General features: G+C 38.6%; 1 protein-coding gene across 1 annotated transcript in view; it reads right to left on the reverse strand.

Annotated features, from left to right (window-relative positions):
• Positions 1-24,471, reverse strand: part of CSMD1 (CUB and Sushi multiple domains 1) — a 1,578,457-nt gene that overhangs the window by 1,362,863 nt on the left and 191,123 nt on the right. Inside the window, exon 2 of the mRNA XM_081517452.1 lies at positions 744-856. Coding sequence (XP_081373578.1) covers positions 744-856 — 113 coding nt within the window. The remainder of the gene's footprint in view (positions 1-743; positions 857-24,471) is intronic.

Raw genomic sequence — 24,471 nt, forward strand, 5'->3', positions numbered from 1 at the left:
CTGCATTACGTATGAGAGAAAAATTAAAATATCTATGTGAAACAAGACTAAACAAACCTCAGCACTTATACTTACCATATGAGTAGTGTAATTTCCTAAAGCTGAATATTTTGCAATCATGTATATTATTCCCCCTATCAAAGGTTGAAATCTCTTTTATCTTCTTGAAATTTCTGCCCAAAACAGTCAATAATAACAGTGAGACCCCAAAGTCACCTCAGCACAAAGTCCCAAAACACCAAAAGTAAAAAAAAAATTAAATAAAATGAAACGCAACCCCTATGCCTTGCAAGCACCAAATGAAATCTCTTTCTTCATTTGGAGTTTCAAATTATGACAACCAAAACTCATGTAATGGAATTCACTTTACCTAGGTACCAACTCTGAATATTACTGTCCAACAATTATTTTAAGAAAGCTTGTCTGCACTAAGATTGGAGAAAAGGAATACTGTCAATTAACATCCTAAATACTTGAAACTTCACTGCCACACATCAAAAGAAAACCATTCTTCCAATGAAAAAGCTCTAGCAACAAAGGAAAATTGTCAACACATGTGTTGTGCCAGAAATTTCAGCCATTACAGTAAATAGCATTCTCCCAGCATCGAAACACAGAAGTCAAACATTTGAACCATTAAAACCACCTCTGAAGCAGCAGCTTTGGTTTGTGTGAACAGCCTTCCTGGCCAGTGTGAAGCCATCTGCACAGTGGATGTGGGTGGTGCACAGCAAGCATCTTACCTTCATACAGCGCTTTGAATCCCTGGGCACTCACGGCGAAGTCTGTCGTGAACCACAGAGTAAGGATGGAGCCACTGCTGACGATGGAGGAAGGCAGCTGAAATCCCGATAACCTGAATTTCAAAAAGACATGAATACAGTTAAGAAGTATGAACTTGTTTTTGAAGCTTATTTGATGAAGTCACTCAATTCTTCTTTCCACCATGGCCTATTTATTTGACATAAGTCATTGAACAATTACATGATCCGTACACCAGGTGTTGCCAGTTCATTGAAATGAAGCATATTCCAATACCAGAACATGCTTATTTAAGCAATTATTGAAAAGATCCTTTCCTGAAGGAAATGTACAGTACACCATTGTCTAAACATAGAGCATGGAACTTGAAACAATGCAGTCAACCTTATACCTGCAACACAAATTAACATTCCATGTGCTTTTGAGTTTATTTTTCTAAGTGATCAATGTGTTGTCACATCTTATCATTAATATACTTATCTTTTATTATTTCCATACAATAGATCAGTTTCTCTTGAAAAGAAAACGTATACTAGTCACAGCTTCAGAAACAAGAGTCAATGACTACCTTGAACAGAGGTCAAATTAATTGGTTTTCATATTTGGTTTTCAAGACAGATTTTTTAGATTGTAAGGTATATGTTTCAATTATCACTAACTTGGGATACATTTAGATATCTTAATGATGATAAAGTCAGAACTCTGAAGGAGTGAACCAGTATAATGATATGCACATACTTTACAATTGAAGAGCTTTTCAAAAGGCCAAAGAGATATTTCATCAGTTTCTATTTTACCTAAAGTTTGCTAATTAAGCAGTCTCTCTACAGATACACGGTTTAGTACAGTCTGAACACAAACCTATGATTCAAAAAAAAAAAAAGAACCAACTTGAACATTTATTCCTAGTAGGAGAAACTCTGTCTTGCCAGGAAGTCTATGGTATTAAATGCTTGATTACAACCACTGTAGCTGCAGAATCAAACCAGAAGCTAATAAGAGAAAAATGAAAGGACAATCACCTGCTGCTAAACAGAACACTTTCAAATAATCCACGGATCAAAGAAGTCGCAAGGCAATTTTTAAAAATACATTAAACTGAGTGAGAATACAAAATCCAAGATATCAAAATCAGCAGTGCTGAGGTGGGAAGGAATGGCACTAAAAGCATACACAGAAAAGAGAAACATTCTCATATTTGTAATCCAGGGGCCCATCTCAGGAGCTTAGAAAAGGAATAGAAAAATAAACCAAAAGCCAACATAAGGCAAAAAATGAAAAACACCAAAATCAGTGGAAATGAAAATAGAAAAAAAATGAAACAAAGCCTCATCTTGGAAAAGATAAACAAAAGTAACAAATGTAGCAGAAATGACCTGCCCCACTCCAAAAAAATGGGCAGGATAAGAAAGGACACAGATATCCAATATCAATAATAAAATAGCAGATATTACTCGAAAGCTTAAAGACATTTAAAAAAATGCCATAAAAACTACAGCCATAAATTTGACAACTAAAGTGAAACTGGTTACTTTCTTCAAACAGGCACAGGACTGCAACTTACTCAATGAAACAGATCAATGAGAATATCCCTGTAACTATTAATACTCCCCCAAAAGAAATGTCCAGGCCTGGGTGGTTTTACAGAGGAATTCTTTTGTCTGCCTTAAGATTCAATGTCTGATTCACCCTAAAATGGACTGGAATGGGTGAATTTAACTCAGATGACCATTATATACTACTGTGGGCAAGAATCCCTTAGAAGAAATGGAGTAGGCATCATAGTCAACAAAAGAGTCCAAAATGCAGTACTTGGATGCAATCTCAGAAACGACAGAATGATCTCTGTTCGTTTCCAAGGCAAACCATTCAATATCACGGTAATGCAAGTCTATTCCCCGACCAGTAACTCTGAAGAACCTGAAGTTGAACGGTTCTATGAGGACCTACAAGACCTTTTAGAACTAACACCCAAAAAAGATGTCCTTTTCATTATAGGGGACTGGAATGCAAAAGCAGGAAGTCAAGAAACACCTGGAGTAACAGGCAAATTTGGCCTTGGAGTACAGAATGAAGCAAGGCAAAGGCTAATAGAGTTTTGCCAAGAGAATGCACTGGTAATAGCAAACACCCTATTCCAACAACACAAGAGAAGATTCTACACATGGATATCACCAGATGGTCAACACCGAAATCAGATTGATTATATTCTTCATAGCCAAAGATGGAGAAGCTCTATATAGTCAGCAAAAAAACGACCTGGAGAAGACTGTGACTCAGATCACAAACACTTTATTACCAAATTCAGACTTAAATTGAAGAAAGTGGGGAAAATCACTAGACCATTCAGGTATGATCTGAATCAAATCCCTTATAATTATACAGTGGAACTGAGAAATAGATTTAAGGGACTATATCTGATAGACAGACTGCATGAGGAACTATGGACGGAGGTTCGTGACATTGTACAGGAGACAGGAATCAAGAACATCCCCAAGAAAAAGAAATGCAAAAAAGCAAAATGGCTGTCTGAGGAGGCCTTACAAATATCTATGAAAAGAAGAGAAGTGAAAAGCAAAGGAGAAAAGGAAAGATATACCCATTTGAATGCAGAGTTCCAAAGAATAGCAAGGAGAGATAAGAAAGACTTCCTCACCAATCAATGCAAAGAAATAGAGGAAAACAATAGAATGGGAAAGACTAGAGATCTCTTGAAGAAAATTAGAGATACCAAGGGAACATTTCATGCAAAGATGGGCTCAATAAAGGACAGAAATGGTATGGACCTAACAGAAGCAGAAGATATTAAGAAGAGGTGGTAAGAATACACAGAAGAACTGTACAAAAAAGATCTTCATGACCCAGATAATCACAATTGTGTGATCCCTCACCTAGAGCCAGACATCCTGGAATGTGAAGTCAAGCGGGCCTTAGGAAGCATCACTACAAACAAAGCTAGTGGAGGTGATGGAATTCCAGTTGAGCTATTGAAAATCCTAAAAGATGATGCTGTGAAAGTGCTGCACTCAATATGCCAGCAAATATGGAAAACTCAGCAGTGGCCACATGACTGGAAAAGGTCAGTTTTCATTCCAATCTCTAAGAAAGGCAATGCCAAAGAATGCTCAAAATACCACACAACTGCACTCATCGCACACCCTAGCAAGGTAATGTTCAAAATTCTCCAAGCCAGGCTTCAGCAATACGTGAACCATGAACTTCCAGATGTTCAAGCTGGTTTTAGAAAAGGCAGAGGAACCAGAAATCAAATTGCCAACATCCAATGTATCATTGAAAAAACAAAAAAGTTCCAGAAAAACATCTATTTCTGCTTTATTGACTATGCCAAAGCCTTTGACTATGTGGATCACAATAAACTGTGGAAAATTCTAAAAGATATGCGAATACCAGACGACCTGACCTGCCTCTTGAGACATCTGGATGCAGGTCAGGAAGAAACAGTTAGAACTGGACATGGAACAACAGACTGGTTCCAAATAGGAAAAGGAGTACGTCAAGGCTGTATATTGTCACCCTGCTTATTTAACTTATATGCAGAGTACATTATGAGAAATGTTGGACTGGAAGAAGCACAAGCTGGAATCAAGATTCCTGGGAGAAATACCAGTAACCTCAGATATGCAGATGACACCACCTTTATGGCAGAAAGTGAAGAGGATCTAAAAAGCCTCTTGATGAAAGTGAAAGAGGAGAGTGAAAAAGTTGGCTTAAAGTTCAACATTCAGAAAACTAAGATCATGGCATCTGGTCCCATCACTTCATGGCAAATAGTTGGGGAAATAGTGGCTTAGTTTATTTTGGGGGCTCCAAAATCATTGCAGATGGTGATTGCAGCCATGAAATTAAAAGACGCTTACTCCTTGGAAGGAAAGTTATGACCAATCTAGACAGCATATTCAAAAGCAGAGACATTATTTTGTCAACAAAGGTCTGTCTAGCCAAGGCTATGGTTTTTCCAGTGGTCATGTATGGATGTGAGAGTTGGATGGTGAAGAAAGCTGAGCGCTGAAGAATTGATGCTTTTGAACTGTGGTGTTGGAGAAGACTCTTGAGAGTCCCTTGGACTGCAAGGAGATCCTATCAGTACATCCTAAAGGAGATCAGTCCTGGTTGTTCATTGGAAGGACTGATTTTGAAGCTGAAACCCCAATACTTTGGCTACCTGCTGCAAAGAGCTGACTCATTTGAAAAGACCCTGATGCTGGGAAAGATTGAGGGCAGTAGGAGAAAGTGATGGCAGAGGATGAGATGGTTGGATGGCATCACCGACTCAATGGACATGAGTTTGAGTAAACTCCAGGAGTTGGTGATGGACAGGGAGGCCTGGTGTGCTGCGGTTCATGGGGTCGCAAAGAGTCAGACACGACTGAGCAACTGAACTGAACTGAACTGAACTGAAGTTCATAAGGATGGGATGCTAATCCAACAGGACTGATGGCCTTATAAGAAGAGGACAAAAGAGAAAGTCTCTCCCTTTCCTTCTCCACATACAAACTCTAAGATAAGGCCATGTGAGCACACAGCCAGAGGCAGGTGTCTATAAGTCAGGAGGAAAGTCTTCCCAAGAACTTGACCATACCTCACCATCACATAGATTTCCAGTCTCTAGAAATGCAAGAAAATGAATGTTTATTGCTTATGCCACCCAATCTTTTTGTATTTTGCTGTAGCAGACCAAGCTAAGATACTCTGATACCAATGATAGACAAAGGTAGCATAGAAAAAGAAAACAAACAAATATCCCTCATAGATACAGACGTGAAAATCCTTAACAAAATAAAAGAAAATAAAAGTAAGCAATGTGTATGAATAATTATTCAACAAGACCAAGTAGGGTTTACTTCAGGGATATATATGCAGTTCAGTGTTTGAAAATCAACCAGTGTATCTGCCGTAATAACAGGCTGTAGAATAAAATCACATGATTGTAATAATCCATGTAGGAAAAAAACATTTGACTAATTTAAATATGCAATTATGACAAAAATTTTAATAAAATATGAACAGAGGTTGAAAACTTCTCCAACTTGACAGTAATTACCTACAAAAGAACTTGTATCTAATATTATATTTATTGAGCGAAGAATGAATTTTCCCCCCTAAGATTGAGAACAGGCAGAAAGGTATGTATAATTTCATCCCTTTTGTTCAACATTGTGCCAGAAGACTTAGCCAGTGTAATAAGCCAAGAAAAAGAAATAAATGCATACAGATCAGAAAGGAAAGAAATAAAATCCCATCTATTTGCAAATGATGCAATTATCTATATATGTTATGCCAAGGAATCTGTAAGAAAACTCCTAGAGCTAATACTTGAAGTTAGCAAGCGTGTAGTATATAAAATAGACACACTAAATTCAATTTTATTTATACATGCTAGCACTGAACATGTGGACACCAAAATTAAAGATACAGCGCTATTTACAATCAGCCAGAAGAATACTTAGCGGTAACAAAATAGGTACAAGACTGTGTCCTGAAAACTGTATAATGCTGAAGAAAGAAATGAATAAAAATTTAAATGGAGAAATATATTGAGAGATTGGAAGACTCAGTATTGAAAAGATGTCAACTCTCCCCAAATTTTATGTAGGTTTAAGACAGTTTTCATCATAATCCCAGCAAGATTTTTTTTTTTAGATATAAACAAGATTCTTCTAAAATTTAAATGGAAGTCCAAAAAAAAAAAAAGGAATAGTTTAAACAATTTTGAAAAATAATAAAATTAGGAGAAATTTTGAAAGTAAATAAATCAGTACACCAGCTTTTAAGACTTGTTTTGTAGCCACTGTAACCAAAACCATGTGGTATTGACAGAGGGCAGACTCATCCATCACTGAGTCAAAACAGAGCACTCAGACTCCTGTAAATGTGCCCAAATGATTTTTGAAAGGTACAAAGGAAATTCCGTGGAATAATGAAAGCCTTTCAATGAATGGTGCTTGAACAAGTGAAAGTCCACAGCAAAAATTTATGTAACACCCTAGAGAAGTCCAATGTCCTATAGAATAATGAACTCAGTATTGATCACAGACATAAACGTAAAATGTAAAAGTGCACATCTTTTAGGAGAAAACAGGGGGAAATCCTTAGGGTCTTGGACTAGCCAAAGTTCCTGGAGGGGACACCAAAAGCACAATCGATAAAAGGAAAAAGTGATTTTTAGGCATCATAAAAAATTACAAACTTTCACTCTGTGAAAGACACAGGTAAGAAATGAAAAGACATGTTAGAGACTACTAGAAAATATTGGCAAGCCACGTATATGACAAGAACAACTGTCTACAATATATCAAAAAAAAAAAAACACTTTAAAAGACTCAATAGCAAAAAGCAAATAATTCAGTTAGAAAACAGGCAAAAAACAAAGTGTCATTTCATCTAAAAAATATACAGATGGCAAATGAGCACATGAAAAGATGTTCAATATCATTAGTCATTTGGGGAATGTTAATAAAAAAAAAACAACATAAAGAAATATCACTACATACCTAAAGGTCTAAAATGAAAAATAGTGAAGATACCAAACATTGGCTTGAGTGTGGAGAAAATGCATTGCTCATAAATCACTAGTGGGCAGAGTCATCTTGGAAAACCATGTGACAATTTCTTAAAAAATTAAAAATGCAATTATCATACGACCAAGCAATGATTCTCCTGAGCAGTATTTATCCCAGAGAACTGAATATTTACGCTAAGTCACTTCAGTTGTGTCCGACTCTTTGCGACTTCATAGACTGTAGCTCGCTAGGCTCCTCTGTCCATTGGATTCTCCAGGCAAAAATACTAGAGTAGGTTGCCATTTTCTCCTTCAAGGGATCTTCCTGACAGAGGAATCGAATCCATGTCTCCTGCGTTGGCAGGCAGACTCTTTACCACTAGCATCAATCAGCTGGGAAGCCCAAATATACATATGCATACATATATATACACATACTTAATCACAAACTGGAAATAACTCGTATGTCCTTTAAGAGGTGAATGGTTTCAAAATTATGGAACATCTATGCCATATATTGCTACTCAACAATAAAAATAAATGGACTATTGACTTGTAACACCTGGATGACTCTCCAGAGAATTATGCAGAGTAGAAAAACATTCAATCCAAAATAGATTACATACTGTATGACTTCAACAATTTTGAAAAGACAAACTTATTGAAAAGGGGAATGGATTATCTGTGGCCAATAAGTAAGGAGGGGTTGGGACAGGAGGGAGGTGAGCATTACCATTAAAGGATCACGTGAGGGATTCTTGGGCTTCCCTCATAGCTCAGTTGGTAAAGAATCCACCTGCAATGCAGGAGACCCCGGTTCAATACTGGATCGGGAAGATCGCTGTAGAAGGGATAGGGTACCCCCTCCAGTATACTTGGGCTTCCCTTTTGGCTCAACTAGTAAAGAATCAGCCTGCAATGAGGGAGACCTGGGTATGATCCCTGAGTTGGGAAGATCCCCTGGAGAAGGGAAAGGTTACCCACTCAGTATTCTGGCCTGGAGAATTCCATGGACTGTATAGTCTATGGGGTCGCAAAGAGTCAGATAGGACTGAGTGACTTTCACTTCACTGAGGGATTTTTATCTTCTGCATCTGGACAGTTTTAAGGTGGATATCCTGGTAGTATCCACCTACTACTATTTTGTAAGATGTTACCTTTGGAGAAACTGGGTAAAGTATACACAAAATCTGTGTTGTTCCTTACAATTGCATGTAAATCTATGATGATCTCAAATATATACGTTTACAAAACAAAGATTGGAATGGTTGGGGCAGAGGCACTTAAGAAAATATATATGTTGAGAAAAAAATCATTAATATAACACAAAGAGTATTTAATAATAAAACATCTTCTCACTAGGTTTAAAACAAAGTTAACAGAAAAATGTTGAGGATTATTTTATTTAGTGATAGTGTGTTTTGAAGTTTTAAATACGTTTAAGTATAAAATAATGTGGTTTATTATTGTTGTTGTTTAGTTACTAAGTCATGCCCAAATCTTTGCGACCCCATGGACTGTAGCCCACCAGGCTCCTCTGTCCATGAGATTTCCCAGGCAAGAATACTGGAGTGAATTGCCATTTCCTTCTCCAGGGGATCTTCCTAACCCGGGGACTGAACCCGTGTCTCCTGAATTGGAAGGCAGATTCTTTATCACTGAGACATCAGAGAAGCCCAAATAATGTGATAACACATTAAAATAAACTCATTCGAGTTTTCTTTAATGAATTGTGTAACAAATTGTGAATAAGAAGGGAAAGTGTCGAATAATAGTTTAAATTGTTTTAAATCACTGAAATGGCATGAACTCTTTCATACGTGAGATCTAATGAATGAGGTCGAATGTTGGTTGAGAGCAATGGAGAGTATGACCTGTTCCAGTTAATCATTAAGAACATTCAAGGGCTAAACTTGCAGGCCAATGTTTATAGACTTTACCCCTTACACCAACTGTGAGAGAGGAATGTGATAGCAATGACAGTGAGGGACTCGATTTTTGGTCTCCCTGCAAACATGCCACTGAGTATGAAAATCTTGGCAGTTTTCACTCCAATCCAAAAGAAAGGCAATGACAAACAATGTTCAAACTACCACACAACAGCACTCATTTCACATGCTAGCAAGGTAATACTCAAAATTCTCCAAGCTAGGATTTAACAGTATGTGAATTGAGAACTTGCAGATGGACAAGCTGGATTTAGAAAAGGCAGAGGATCCAGAGATCAAATTGCCAACATCTGCTGGATCATAGAAAAAGCAATGGGATTCCAGATAAATGTCTATTTCTGCTTCTCTGACTACACAAAAGCCTTTGACTGTGTGGATGACAACAAACTGCGCAAAATTCTTAAAGAAATGGGAATACCAGATCACCTTACCTGCCTCCTAAGGAACGTGTATTCAGATCAAGAAGCAACAGTTAGAACCGGCCATGGAACAACAAACTGGTTCCAAGTTGCGAAAGGGATATGTCAAGGCTGTATATTGTCACCCTGCTTATTTAACTTATATGCAGAGTACACCATATGAAATGCCAGGCTGGATGAAGCACAAGTTGGAATCAAGACTGCAGGGAGAAATACCAAAAAACCTCAGATAGACAGATGACACCACTCTTATGGCAGAAAATGAAGAGGAACTAAAGAGCCTCTTGATGAAAGTGAAAGAGGAGAGTGAAAAGGCTGGCTTAAAATTCAACTTTCAAAAAACTAAGATCATGGCATCTGGTCCCATCACTTCCTGGCAAGTCGATGGGGAAACAATGGAAACAGTGACAGACGTTATTTTCTTGGGCTCCAAAATTACTGTGGATGGTGACTGCAGTCATGAAATTAAAAGATGCTTCCTCCTTGGAAGAAAAGCTATAACAAACCTAGACAGCATATTGAAAAGTAGAGACATCACTTTGCCAATAAAGGTCCGTCTAGTCAAAGCTATGGTTTTTCCAGTAGTCATGTATGAATGTGAGAGTTGGACCGTAAAGAAAGCTGAGTGCCAAGGAATTGGTGCTTTTGAACTGTGGTGTTGGAGAAGACTCTTGAGAGTCCCTTGGACAGCAAGGAGATCAAAAGTAATCAATCCTAAAGGAAATCAACCCTGAATATTCATTGGAAAGACTAATGCTGAACCAAAGCTCCAATATTTTGGCCACCTAATAGGATGAACTGACTCATTGGAAAAGACCTGATGCTGGGAAAGACTGAGTGTAGAAAGAAAAGGGGGCAACAGAGGATGAGATAGTTGGATTGCATCATCAACTCAATGGACATGAACTTGAGCAAACTCTGGAAGACAGTGAAGGACAGGGAAGCCTGATGTGCTGCAGTCCATGACATCGCATAGTCGGACATGACTGAATGAATAAACAATAAACAATAATTGATACATCACTCATATCCCATGCATGAGGACCCTGGGGATAAATTTCAGTGTTATCTTCCTTTGAGAAACATGTTCTTAAGAACTAATTCTTTTTTTTTTCTTTTTTTAACATTTAGTTAAATCATCCAACATGTGGATTTTTATAGTAGCCTCACTGCAGATTCTGTCCATATGCAATGTCTCAAATTTTTATCATGCTTCCATCCATGTTGGCTTAGACCTTTATACTCCACTTCATCTCTAGATGTAGCTCCTCAGGATATCCACACAGTGGGAGTCAACGAAAACAGGAAAGAAAGAAACTTTGGTCAGCCTTCCCCTCCTCACTTCTATCACACTTACAACATATGTCCATTTGACCTGCTTCTTCATAGAGTGAGACTCAGAAACATGATTGTCACTGTCAGAAAATAATCTTAGCATCATTATTTGAAGCACTGGGTTTTCATCTGATGCCCTAGTTGAATCATTTGTGGGAACAGGAAAAATACGGTTAGAAAAGGGAATGAGTGTGAATGAGAAAGTGGACAGGAACATTTCATTCTCCGGGGAATATATTCAGTGTTGGGCTTCCCTGGTGACCCAGATAGTAAAGAGTCTGCCTGCAGTGTGGAAGACCCGGGTTCAATCCCTGAGTAGGGACGATCCCCAGGAGAAGGAAATGGCAACCCACTCCAGTACTCTTGCCTGGAGAATCCCATGAATGGAGGAACCTGGCAGGTTATAGTCCATAGGGTTGCAAAGAGTCTAACATGAATGAGCTACTTGACTGCTTAATGCAGGGAAGGTCCAAACATCTCTTTCTGCTCCCCTGGTAAATCTGTCTCTGCCTTTTTCTAGTTGCATGCCTACTATCCTATAGAATCTCATTTACTATATTTTCTACTTGGAGAAAGAAATCCCCCCTCTCAGATGTAGCAGTCTGAGTAAATGACAGAAAATTCCTGTCAAAGATGAGTGATTTTTAAGTAAGGTGAGGATGATTTGGGGCAGCCCTTCCATATTCTTAGTACGTATTCACTCGGTATAAATGTGAGTTTCAGAATGGAAGAAGTTTATTCTTCCGTCTCTCAAGAAATTATTAGAATGAATTGCACTTAGAAACGGATCCAAAATTTTGCATACTACACTATCATTCAAGATACTCAAATTGTTGATATCAATGCAATAATCTTGAGTATTAGATGTGGTGAAGCTGGAGGAAGAATAGTAAGATATTTAGTGAGAAGCTCAGCAGAAACAAGAATGGTGTGAGCATAGCTTGTTCCATATAAAATAATGAGGAAACTATAATTCCACTCAATAGAGGTGCACTCCTAAATGAAAATAGAATCTAGTTCATTTCTTTGTCTATTCTGTTGAACATATTACTTATAACAATTGATATAAAAGTTACAAATCTACTCACAATATCAATTTCAATGATAGACATTATCACAATGCATAGGCCATATACATACATGGGTCTTACATATATTTAAACTATTGCATAATTTCGCTGCTAAAAAACTGTCGGATTTTAACCTTCATGACCCCAGCTTCATTTAACTTCCCTTGGCAAAGACCAAGTTAAATACTTTGCAATACTTTCTTTAAACTTTTATTTAAAAAAAAAAAGTGTGTATGTTACATGGTTGGCACAGCAGCCAAGATATTTGAAGCTACTATACTTGAAAATCTTCATTGTTATTAATAAGAAATTAAAGCCAGCAGCCTTTTTTTGTATACTAGGCAATTACAAGTGCAGATGGGGCACATGTGTACTGCCTGTTTTCCCCTTCCCAAAGCTCTTATCACATTGGTTTGAGGCTGGTTTGACTTAAGAAGAAAGCGATGTGGTCATTTGGTTTGCTCACATTATTATAGCCCAACACTGAGTTCCTAACAATTCTAGGTTGTAATTCTTAGACCAAAAGTGTCTGGATGTAAAACACTTGGTAAAATTCCACATTAACAAAAGTCTCAGAAAAGATTTCACGTTTGGCTGTGGCTCTATTCACTTAACGACAAGTTATACACCCAAGAGAACGAGGGAAGTGGTCAATGTTATACAAAGAAAAATTGGAGCATCTTGTAGTCACATGGGTGCTGTATGTCTACAAGTCAGGGCATCTGTTCTCTTGTCCAGGGCTCATGAGGAGTTAAGAGCCCTTCTAGGTATCTTCCTAAATGCCTTGTGAGTAGCAACACAGAGTGTGAGTGTGTGTGTGCTCAGTCGTGTTCAATGGACTCCATGGACTGTAGCCCACCAGGTCCCTCTGTCCATGGGTTTTCTAGGCAAGAATACTAGAGTGGGTTTCCATTTCTTCCTCCAGGGGATCTTCCTGACCCAGGGATTGAACCTGTCTCTCCTGCATCTCCTGCACTGGTAGGTCGATTCTTTACCATTGCACCACTTGGGCATGTATAAAGGAACACAGAAGGAACACCGAAATGATTTACTGGTGCCATTTGGAAATGGTTTTCTACACTAATTTCAGAAATAAAAGCTCCTATGCCCAGCAGATATTTGTATTTCTAGCTACATTTCTGTGGGACGTACAAATATGTACAAACATGATGATGTCTTTTTCCTATAGTCAGCTAGAAAATTTCCCTATGATTAATTTAGTAATAAAGTCCATGTGCTGAAGTTGTTTTAAAACAATATACATACTCCAGAAATATCCGTTTTTTTACATCTATGAAGATTGATATGTATTATTACTTATGTAATGGGACAGAGCTCTTGATAAGAACTGAAAACCTTGGAGGGAAAAAACGCAGTTGAGTAACATCTATTTAACTATGTCATTAGGATTCTGCGTGGGAGGCCGACAGCTATCTGAAATAGCGTCTGAAAGGATCATGTCTCTCTTACACGAACATTTTAAAATTTTGAGAACATCACGAGATTTCTAGTATCCTTGCCATGCGTGCGTGCATGCTAAGTCACTTCAGTCGTGTCCAACTCTTTGCAACACTATGGACTGTAGCCCACCAGGCTCCTCTGTCACTGGGATCTGTAGCCCTGCCACTTCTTGATAAAAAGAATGCTCCATCCAATTTCTGCTGATGATTTTCATTTCACAGCTTTTCATGGCCGTGTGTGTACATATGGGTATACTAAATATGTGCATATACTTGTACGTGCAAACGCATATAAACAAAATGCATCTCCACTGGAAGACAGAGAGGATCCTCCCTACTCTTTGAAATGTTTTGGCAGCAGTGGTTGAGCAGGACCCTTAGCCACTCTGTGACAAATTGTGAAAGACAGACTTCTTCTCATTTGTAGACTCCAAGTGGGGTCAGACAATGGAAGTGGAGTCGCTTGGACTCATTTCCTCCCAGAAGGACTGTGTGTGCTGATGAGGGAGATGGAGACCGTGGAGGCTTGTGGAGAGGGTCTCCTGAATCATCAACCCACCACAGTACTGCCAGGTTTGCCAAATCAGCCAGAAAGAATGAACACATTTTTTTAAACAATCAAATGTCTGAATCATGGAAATTTACAGTTTAAGAAAACTGACTGTGCTGGGTCACAAAGTCAGCCTGCTCTGTGCTGGGTGTGGCTCTTTGGTCCGGCAGCACTGGGGCATCCCCCCCAGGAGTGAGGCAGGGGTTCCCCACAGGGTCACAGCCCTGGAGAATGCACTTGCTATAATCGTATTTCCTGTTTGGGCATTTTTATGTATGTATATATATTTTTTTCAAATGACCAAAAGTTTCATATTAACAGAGTACACTGAAAAGTTTTCATTTACTTCCATATATAGTGTGAGGAAAATCTCTATTTCTATTTCTACATAGGAGATATAAAGAAACTGCTACAATTTTGTTAGCTGAAGATGTTTTTAACTCCAAGTACTATAATATATTCTAGGTATTTGGAGAGAAAAGTAAATTTAAGTGTAAGTGTATACACACACACACACACACACACACACACACACACACACACACACACACATACATATACATAATTTGGCCACCTGATGCAAACAGCCAACACATTGGAAAAGACCCTGATTGATGCTGGGAAAGACTGAGGGCAGGAGGAGAAGGGGATGACAGAGGATGAGATGGTTGGATGGCATCGCCGACTCAATGGACATAAGTATGACCAAACTCCAGGAGACAGTGAAGGACAGGGAAGCCTGGTGTGCTGCAGTCTATGGGGTCATAAAGAGTCAGATAGTACTTAGTGACTGAACAACTATATATATGTTTGTGTGTGTATAATATTTTAAGTATTAATATTGTTATATATATATTGCACATATATGAAATGTGTAGTGATATTAAGTATTGTTATTAACTGTTATGTCTACAAATATAATATTATTGCTATATATTGCATATTATGTGTCTGTTTTCATATACACAGCAATTAAACCAATGCATTTGCTTTAACTTACACCCTTCCTTCCTAAGAGGCTCACATCTTAAAAAAACTCTCATATTCTTTAAATGTATCATGGCTCATACCATGGTCAGTATATAGTTTCCTTCTCCCCAGAATCCAGAGAGGAACTGCATGCAGTTATGATGATTTAGTTTAACTCGGTCTATCTTAGCTTGCACTAGGCAGAATTTTCCTCCTCAGAGAGTTTATTATCAGCTAAACACTACTCTCTCGTCAAAGTGCCTCAGGTAAAAAAAAAAAAATCCCCAAATTACATTCTAAACAAATGGTGCCAAAAATTAATCCCACTGATCCTCTTCTCCTATCTGTGCATCAAGTTATTTTGAGAAAGTGATTTCACAATTATAGTGTCTAAAATACACTATTGGAAACAAAAACCTAAGCAGATTTTTTCCCCAAGCATGAAATGACAATGGAAACAATTTTGTTTACAGATGACATCCACATAATAACAGTATTTTCCATTCCTAAGTATGAGAGTAAGTACTTTGCCCCAATGTTCTCTTCCTTAGCTCTTGAGTCTTCTGTGTTATCAAGTTCATCTCTACCTGAGTGATAAGGATCCAGAAATTTTCTTTCTAGTGCAAAATCCATTAGTGGGATTTTTCTATTAGGATCTCTTTTCAGTCTGTTTTCCCCCAGGTATGCCACTTCTCCATGTTAAGATTTGAGATAAGCCCTGTGCTACTTTAGAATAACTCAAAGGCTTTCTGCTCTATTTTCTCATCTCAGGTTTAGGATATTTAATGCTCATCCAAATTTCAGCACAGCTGTGATCAGTGATGCAGGGCCCTAAATCATTTCCTCATCGGCACAGGAAGGGATTAGACAGAGACCCCTGGAGTTTATCTCAGGGCTCAGTCACATTAAGAAAATACTTTGAAAACTTGAAATGATATGCAAATTTACTTCACTGTGGTATTTGACAAAGTATATTTTTAAACTGAGACTTCCTCAATTGTGAATCTAACTTCTACAAAATTGAAACCTAAATCTAGCAGTTTGTTAAATGAAATCCACTAATTTTAGAAATACAAATCTTCCTCAGCTTATAATGCAGTTATATTCTGATAGTTCAGTTCAGTTCAGTTGCTCAGCTGTGTCCAACTCTTTGTGACCTCATGGACCGCAGCACGCCAGGCCTCCCTGTCCATCACCAACTCCCGGAGTTTACTCAAACTCATGCCCATTGTTGGTGATGCCATCCATCCATCTCATCCTCTGTCATCCCCTTCTCCTCCCACTTTCAATCTTTCCCAGCATCAGAGTATTTTCCAATGAGTCAGTTCTTTGCATCAGGTGGCCAAAGTATTAGAGTTTCAGCTTCAGCATCAGTCCTTCCAATGAATATTCAGGACTGATTTCCTTTAGGATAGACTAGTTGGATCTCCTTGCAGTCCAAAGGACTCTCAAGAGTCTTCTCCAACACCACAGTTCAAAAGCATCAATTCTTCGGTGCTCAAGTTTCTTTATAGTCCAACTCTCACATCTATACATGACGACTGGAAAAATCATAGCCTTGACTAGGCAGACTTTTGTTGGCAAAGTAATGTCTCAGCTTTTTAATATGCTGTCTATATTCTGATAAACCTATTATAATTTGAAAATCTAAATCAATAATGCATTCAGTGCCCTTATTTTACAGAACATCAAGGCTTCTCCCTGCCTACCTTAGATGTGGTGCTCAGATCATTTACATTAGCCTACAGTTGGGTAAAATTTATCTGACTCAAAGCCGAAGTTACAGTGAAGTGCTGAGTGTCTCAAGTCCCTTATTAAACACTGCACCAGAAGTATCAAGCAGACTGGTTCTCAGCGCATCCTTTGTTCACCCTGGCGATGGCGTGGCTGACCACGTGCTGGGGCTGCCTCTGGCCAGCATCACAAGAGATGGGACTTGCCAAAGAAATCTTTGAAACTCCTCTTTGGGGGGTAAATCCCTAGTTCCCACCTCATTCAACCTCCAGGGACTTCAGTCATCGCTCCTTATGTTCACCCCACCCCTCCGTGTCTGGAACCCAACTGCATCAGAGGCTGGCTGGCTGCACAGCACAGCCCCCCAGGGACGGCAGCCGCCCTGTCGGGAGAGCCGTGGTTTAGCAGGAGATACGTGTGGGGCTGATCGCAGTGCCGGGACTCGGACGCTGGGACACGCAGGCGGGGATTATGCTGAGGGCCGTGTGTGTCTGCTTGACACACTCCGAGAGCAGTCTCGGCCATGGTCTAAGGACGTCCTACCACGTGACAGCTCGGCTAGGCCAGGCACCCTTCCCTTGGCCAGACTCCCAGCCCAGCGCTGGTGAGTGACTCTCCAGCTCATCATGCAAGCAATATAAATTGTGAGACCCTGAAATTAATGTGTCAGATGTAGATTTCATGGCAAGCGACTGGAATTGTCACCGTCTAGCCTTGAATCCCCCACACTACCATCTACCACTCCCATCTTCTCTATCACAAAGGACATCCTGAATCCACATCGCATGGAGCAGCTTGTTAGAATGCAGAATCAAACCAAGAGCATCCACAGGTTTAAGAACAAAACTAACATGTCCCATTGAAGTGAATGTATTGCTTCAATTCAGTATAAGGAACAGAAGCGGCAGAAATTGAGAGAACGAGATTTCAAGGTGTCACTGTCTTAATGAAAATTGGGTTTGGGGACTGTTCAAGGTTTCACAAGCCAAGCGTCTTCTTACTGCAGGAGAAAAGTAGTTCCTATTTGAACGGGGTATTTTTTCGATCCACCTTGCATCGGGGGCCGGCTGTGTTAGTGTGTACCAATGCTGCCCACCTCTCCTGCGGGTAGAGGTTAATTGCTTAGTTTATTCAATAAGCTGCACACCTGGGACCTGGGCAGAGGCAGGAAGCATGCCTCTCCAGTCCCCACCCGGCCTTCCATGAGCACCCTGGGTCACTCTGCTCCACAGCACCAGCTCCCTACTTTTCCCTCAGGCTCATTCAACATGATATTCTGTGGGATGGGTGACAACATAGACATTCAAGTGACGGCTTCTCTCCAGGACACTCCTTCTAGGCACTCTCCCAGGGAGCAGGAAACACAGGCAGACACAACAAAACCTAGCTCTGATTTCTCAACAAAACAAACCCAAACAAGTGAGGGAACAGGTCGCCAGTGGAAGAACTAGTTCTAAAAGTGAAAGTGAAAGTGAGGTTGCTCAGTCATGTCGGACTCTTTGCGACTCCATGCATTGTAGGCCTTCCAGGCTTCTCTGTCCATGGGATTCTCCAGGCAGGAATACTGGAGTGGGTTGCCATTTCCTTCTCCAGGGGATCTTCCTGACCCAGGGATCGAACCAGAGTCTCCCGCATTGCAGGCAGGCACTTTACCCTCTATATTTTAGTTCTAAAATATAGTAGAAAAAATGAATCTGTCAAGTAACTGATTTATGAGGGTTTAGTTCTAGAGAAAAGGCTAAGTGAATTTCAAATAAATAAATAAATTGTAAGACATTTCTGAAAACCCCAAAATCATCAGTGCAGAAATTGAGCTACATTTTTTTCTGGAAATGATTGAATTATCTATAAAATTGAAAACATATTCACAAAAAGAAAGTAACATGAAAATTCTCCTCTCAAGATTTCCTTTACCAGACCCTATATATTTTATCGCAATTTTTTTCACATACCTATGACAGGTGTCTACAGATATTCTGAATAGATTATTAGGTTGCCTGGATGGTGGTGTGGGAGGGAGGTTCAAGGGGGAGGGAATGCATGTATACATTCAGCTGATTCACTTCTTTGTGCAGCAGAAACTAACAGAGCATTGTAAAGTAACTACACTTCAATAATTTTTTAAGTGTTTGTTTTATATTCTTCCAGTATTTTTTGCCTGGTCTCTCAGGGACCCAGAGTTACATAGAGGAGTTCTTTTTTTCATGAGCCTTAGCATACAGAAATATTGTAGTATTAACATTTTACACATTACTGCTGAGGCTGCCTCTGAGTTGTGTCCACTGTGCTGAGAAGGGAAGAACTGGCGTGTACCCCATCTCCTGGCCAAGTTGAGGTTTCTGGCTCACATGCAAAAGTGGGCAGGTCAACCCCATGCTCCACACAATATGCCAAGAATTCAAGTGGCTTCTCACGGGAAGCCGGCTCTTAGGCTCACCTACCAACCTGCTTAAACAAATTCTTTAGGTGTTTTCCATATAATTTCTCCCAAGTTCTCTCTCTCTCTCTCTCTCTCTCACACACACACACAGACACACATACACACAGCCAGACATGATCTGATGTCCCATTTGCAGAGGGGGCAGGCACTAGCCCAAAGCCTCTTAGTTACTGAGGAGCAGAGCCAACATCATGCCCAGTGTGTCTGCCTTCCAAGCTGGTGCACTTTCCATCCCACCACACTGCATTCAAGGAAAAAAATAATCTCAGGTGTGCCTATTCACTCACAGACTGCTCATTTTAAAAAAAAGGAATTGGGAGATTAAGATCGACGCATGTACACTACTGTTGCCTATTGCATAAAATAGATAACTAATAAGAACATGCTGTATAGCACAGGGACCTACTCTTAGTGCTCTGAATGGAAAGGAGACCCAGAGGGAGGGAATACATGTACGTGTGTGGCTGCATCATTTTGATGTACGGCAGAAACTAACGCAAGGGCTTCCTTGGTGGCTCAGTGGTAAAGAATTCATCTGCTAATGCAATAGACGTGGGTCCGATCCCTGGGTCAGGAAGATCCCCTGGAGAAGTAAACGGCAACCCACTCAAGTATTCTTGCCTGCAGGATTCCATGGACAGAGGAGCCTGGCGGACTACGGTCCATGGGGGCGCAAAGAGTCCCATGAGATTTAGCGACTGAGCACGAGAAACCAGCACAACATTATAAAGCAACTATACTCCAATAAAAATTAATTAGAAAAAAGGAAAAAGCCCACAGACATTCAGAGAGTTAGATCTTCAAGGAAGCCTCAGCATCTTTGCTATCTAAGGAGGGATCCCTGTAGGTCTCTGAGACCTTCGCTGATCCAAGCGCTCATGGATCTGGCATTTCAGACACAGCAGATCTCCAGGGCCTCTGGTCTCTTTCCTGCGTGACCCCTTTATGCGGGGCATGCTGCCTAATAAAAGTACAGTCAGAGTGGTGGATCCTTAAGCCCAACTCATTCGCAAAATGCTGCGTGCTCACTGCCAAAGGCAGCAACAGATGCGTTTCAGTTCTATTCACCTGCCTGCAGGAAGATGCCGCCTCAGATTCCAGCACGATTCACACATCTCACTCCCCGTTTCTAAGCCTCCAGGAGCTGGGGAGCCCTGCAGATACACAATGTGAACAATCACTCTGCTATCACTACATCCCCACATAATCCCATTCAGGAGTAAGCGTTTGCTCCTGGAGACTGAGCCACTTCTGAAAACTCTCATGGACTTAATACTCAACCAAGATTACCTCTAATTACCTGCAAATATCTGGCTACAAATGAAACCATTCAAATTATATGCCCTCATTCCCAAGGCATTAAGAATCAAAAGGACACGCTTACCATTCAAGATCTCATTCTTGAAATTAAAAAATGTGTTATCTGAATCTTCATTGTGTATATGAATTCACATTGTATCCTCTTAAAAGAATGAATGTAGAAAATGCTTGTTCTAGTAGAGTTTAAGTATGCAAAAATAACAAGCTTGAAAGTTTCCATAAATGAGTTAATATGCAGTGCTGGACACTTCATCAGTCCTAGAAAAGTGGTGTATGTTTTCATTTTCATACTGAATTACATATGACTATCCCCCTAGTAATCTTGTCTACTGTGGATTTTATTGGTACCATCCTGATTTCTTGAGTCTTTTATGGGTCAGAACCAATTAATCATTTATCTACCCATATTACTGCTTTGCTAAGAATTTTTCCAATTATTCAAAATAATTTTAGACTAATTTGAAGTATACTACCTTTCTTAAAAACTAGAAAAATGAAAATGACCTTTTATTGATGCCAAAATTAAGATAGCAATTGATCTTCCTAGAAAATAACAAAAAAAATTAAATGCATTTTTATAAATTAAGAAAATTGTAAAACTAACATTAGTATACAACTTTATGGATTACTAAAGTATTTCATGTAAGTTACTTACTTAATAAAATATTTAATTCAGTGATTCTTCTCATCTAATTTCTTTCTAAAATCATTTTAAACTATTTTTGCATACTTTCCTATTTTCTCGCATTGGAATCCTAAGCTGAGATAGTTGTATACATATACACACAAACCTATATTTGGATGTGTACACTTGAAGTATTTATCTAAATCAGTATGCAAATATTTACAAGAATATATCTTTCTTGAGTATATTTTTCATTGTAAAGAAATGTGTATCTATTTTAAAGTAAAGGAAAGGCAGAACAGAAAAGGAAAGTTAGAACAGAAGTTATGAAGAAATGCACATCATAAAGTCTCTACCTATTAAGGGCAGGCTTCAAATTTAATTCTAAATTTCTTAAAAGTGCATTTATAAACCAGCGTTATATAACTGTAGAAGCCGAAGCTGATAAATACTGAATCGGGTAAGGATACAAATCCAAGCTACAAAGATACAAGGAATTCATAAAAATACCCTCTTTAAAGATAATGGTATGGTATAAGATCACAGAAGAGAACTATAAAATGCTCACCAAACATAATAGTGAACAATACATGATTGAAAATTTGCATAAATGAGTGAACATGCAACCCTGGACAATTCATCAACCCTGGACATTGCTACACATATTCTTTTCACAGGAGTTAAAAATCATTATGTAAAAATAATACATTAAAAATAGCAGTAATAAACAATCAAAACCAGAGTTCTGATGAGGACATTGGAAAAAAAAAGACATTCACTCTTTTAGAAGTACAATTTTTGTGTAAACTTGTTTTTTATTGTTGTTGTTGTTGTTGTTTTGGGTTTTTTTCTTTTGCTATTTTGGACATTTTTTTCAGAGTTTAAAATGCTTTGACTCCAAAATCTAACTTCTAAAATTTGTCATGCATACATACAAGCATATCTACATGAGCTATATATTTATATTATAAAGCAATGACAACCTTGTTGCTATAACCAAAATACAAAATCAACTGAGAAGTCCTTTAGTTGGGAGGAACTGAAGGCAATTATAATATGTGTGAAAGTGAAGTCGCTCAGTTGTGTCCGACTCTTTGCAACCCCATGGACTATAGCCTACCAGGCTTCTCCGTACATGGGATTTTCCAGGCAAGAGTACTGAAGTGGGTTGCCATTTCCTTCTCCAAGGGATCTTCCCAACCCAGGGATCGAACCCAGGTCTACCACGTTGCAGGCAGATGCTTTACCCTCTGAGCAACCAGGGAATGATAAAACAAATAACATGAAGCCATAAAGAAGTATTGTATGTGTGGGCAACACACAAACACACACATCCAATTACTCTCCACCTCACATATAAAATGTTTCTTCATCTTATTCACACAAAACTGTCTATCTTGGCAACTGTGTTTTCTCTCTTGATACACACATACATATATGCATGTGGGACAAGTACACATATAAATATGTGAATCCATACCATTGCCAACACATATGCACATGTAATTTTAGAAGATACAAAAAAAAAAAAAATCACCACAGTTACCTGCTCTGAATAGATAAGTTACTAGAACAGCATGGTATGGAAAAATAATTTCATTGTATTCACTTGTTTCTGCTCTTGAAGATTTTATCATGTGAAAGTATTAGTCTTAACTAAAATAAATTATTAACTTAAAGATCTGTATCTAATAGAATGTCTAAGACATGCAATTTTTTTAATATGAGCATTTAGAACAAAAGCAATCTTTAAGATTTTCTTAAAGTGAAATCGATTATAACATATATTTTTTTTTTTATCAATCATACTTGAGGTACTTTGTTAGGAGTAGAATGCAGCACAATACAATGAAAAATGTTTTTCATTTTAATGCCTAAAAGTTGATCACAACACAGAAACAATTTTAGGCAACACACAGTTTGGGTAAGTAAATTGAATATAATTCCCCCTGTGACCTAGGTATTTGATTTCGAATCCCAGACATGTCACAATTTTGTTTGACTAAAGTATTTACAAGTGTTAATGAAATGCTAATTTTAATGTCTGAAGTATAGTAAAGAAACAGAAAACTTTATTTATATATGCATTGCAATCTGTTTCACTGACCGTTTGGGGTGTTCCACACAGTTGTGGCCAATAGTTATGTTCAGGCAAATATTGAAGGAAATGCTAACAAAAGAGTGAACCTCAGACTGAGGAGAGAACTGTTGAGTCACTGCCAAATATTCTGTTTCAATTTTAGGAAATTTCTTGGCGAATCTTATTTTCAGCCTTCTGACATAATCTATCACTACACACATAAAACCAGTGGCAAAATAATTCTTCAACAAAAGAATAAAAACCAAAGCAATTTTGCCCTGAGTCATTTCTAGGGACATTTCTCTCTAAATGGTTCTGGGAAACCATTTTGTTTATAAACTGACCAGAGTTTGAGTTATTAAACCTTGTGACTAATCTTTTTATCTTCTCCCACTCTTTAATCTGCTGTCATCACTCATCAAAAACATCTGAAACTCAGCTTTGAATGAACCAAGAAGCCAATTTCATGATAAAGCTTCATTGCCATGAATTATGTCATACATGGAGTGAGGATCATTTTCAAATATTTTGCTGTTTTTTATTTTTACAAACAAATACAAAATCTTCATGTTAGAAGACAAACATATACAAAGTAAAAATGAAATTTCTTAAAAATCAACCCCACCCTCACACTACTGCTGATGGGTTCCCCTCAATTTGTCCAGATTTTTGTAGATAGATCCCCTTGGATGAATAGGTGAACAGAGCCCAATTAAAGAAACTAATGTACTTATACTTTTATATATGGATTTCCCTAGTGACTCAGATGATAAAGAGTCTGCCTGTAAATGCAGGAGACCTGAGTTTGATCCCTGGATCAGGAAAATCCCCTGGAGGAGGGAAAGACAACCCCTTCCTGTATTCTTGCCTGGAGAATCCCATGGACAGAGGAGCCTGGCGGGCTACAGTCCATGGGGTTGTAAGAGTCGAACATGACTGAGCCACTAGCAGAATTTATATAAGCACAGTGGACATCTTACTTATATACAGGATATAATTTCTTACGTCAATTTATCCAGAAGACCAGCTCAAACCACATTTGCTTAAAATATTTTGTTTTGCTTTCAGATCTTCCCCCAATGAGCTAGAAAGACAGAAACTAGCCCTCTGAACCTTTATACACTGTGGAACATTCTTATAACTTGGTTTATTTTCCCTTATTCAATGTCCATGAAGAGCCAGTTCATTAACGAGTGCATTTTCCAATACTGGGATAAGTGATTTTTTTGTTTGTACAT

The sequence above is a fragment of the Giraffa tippelskirchi genome, chromosome 8, assembly GCF_054371585.1.
Source record: "Giraffa tippelskirchi isolate mGirTip1 chromosome 8, T2T-mGirTip1v1.2.pri, whole genome shotgun sequence".
Lineage (NCBI taxonomy): Eukaryota > Metazoa > Chordata > Mammalia > Artiodactyla > Giraffidae > Giraffa > Giraffa tippelskirchi.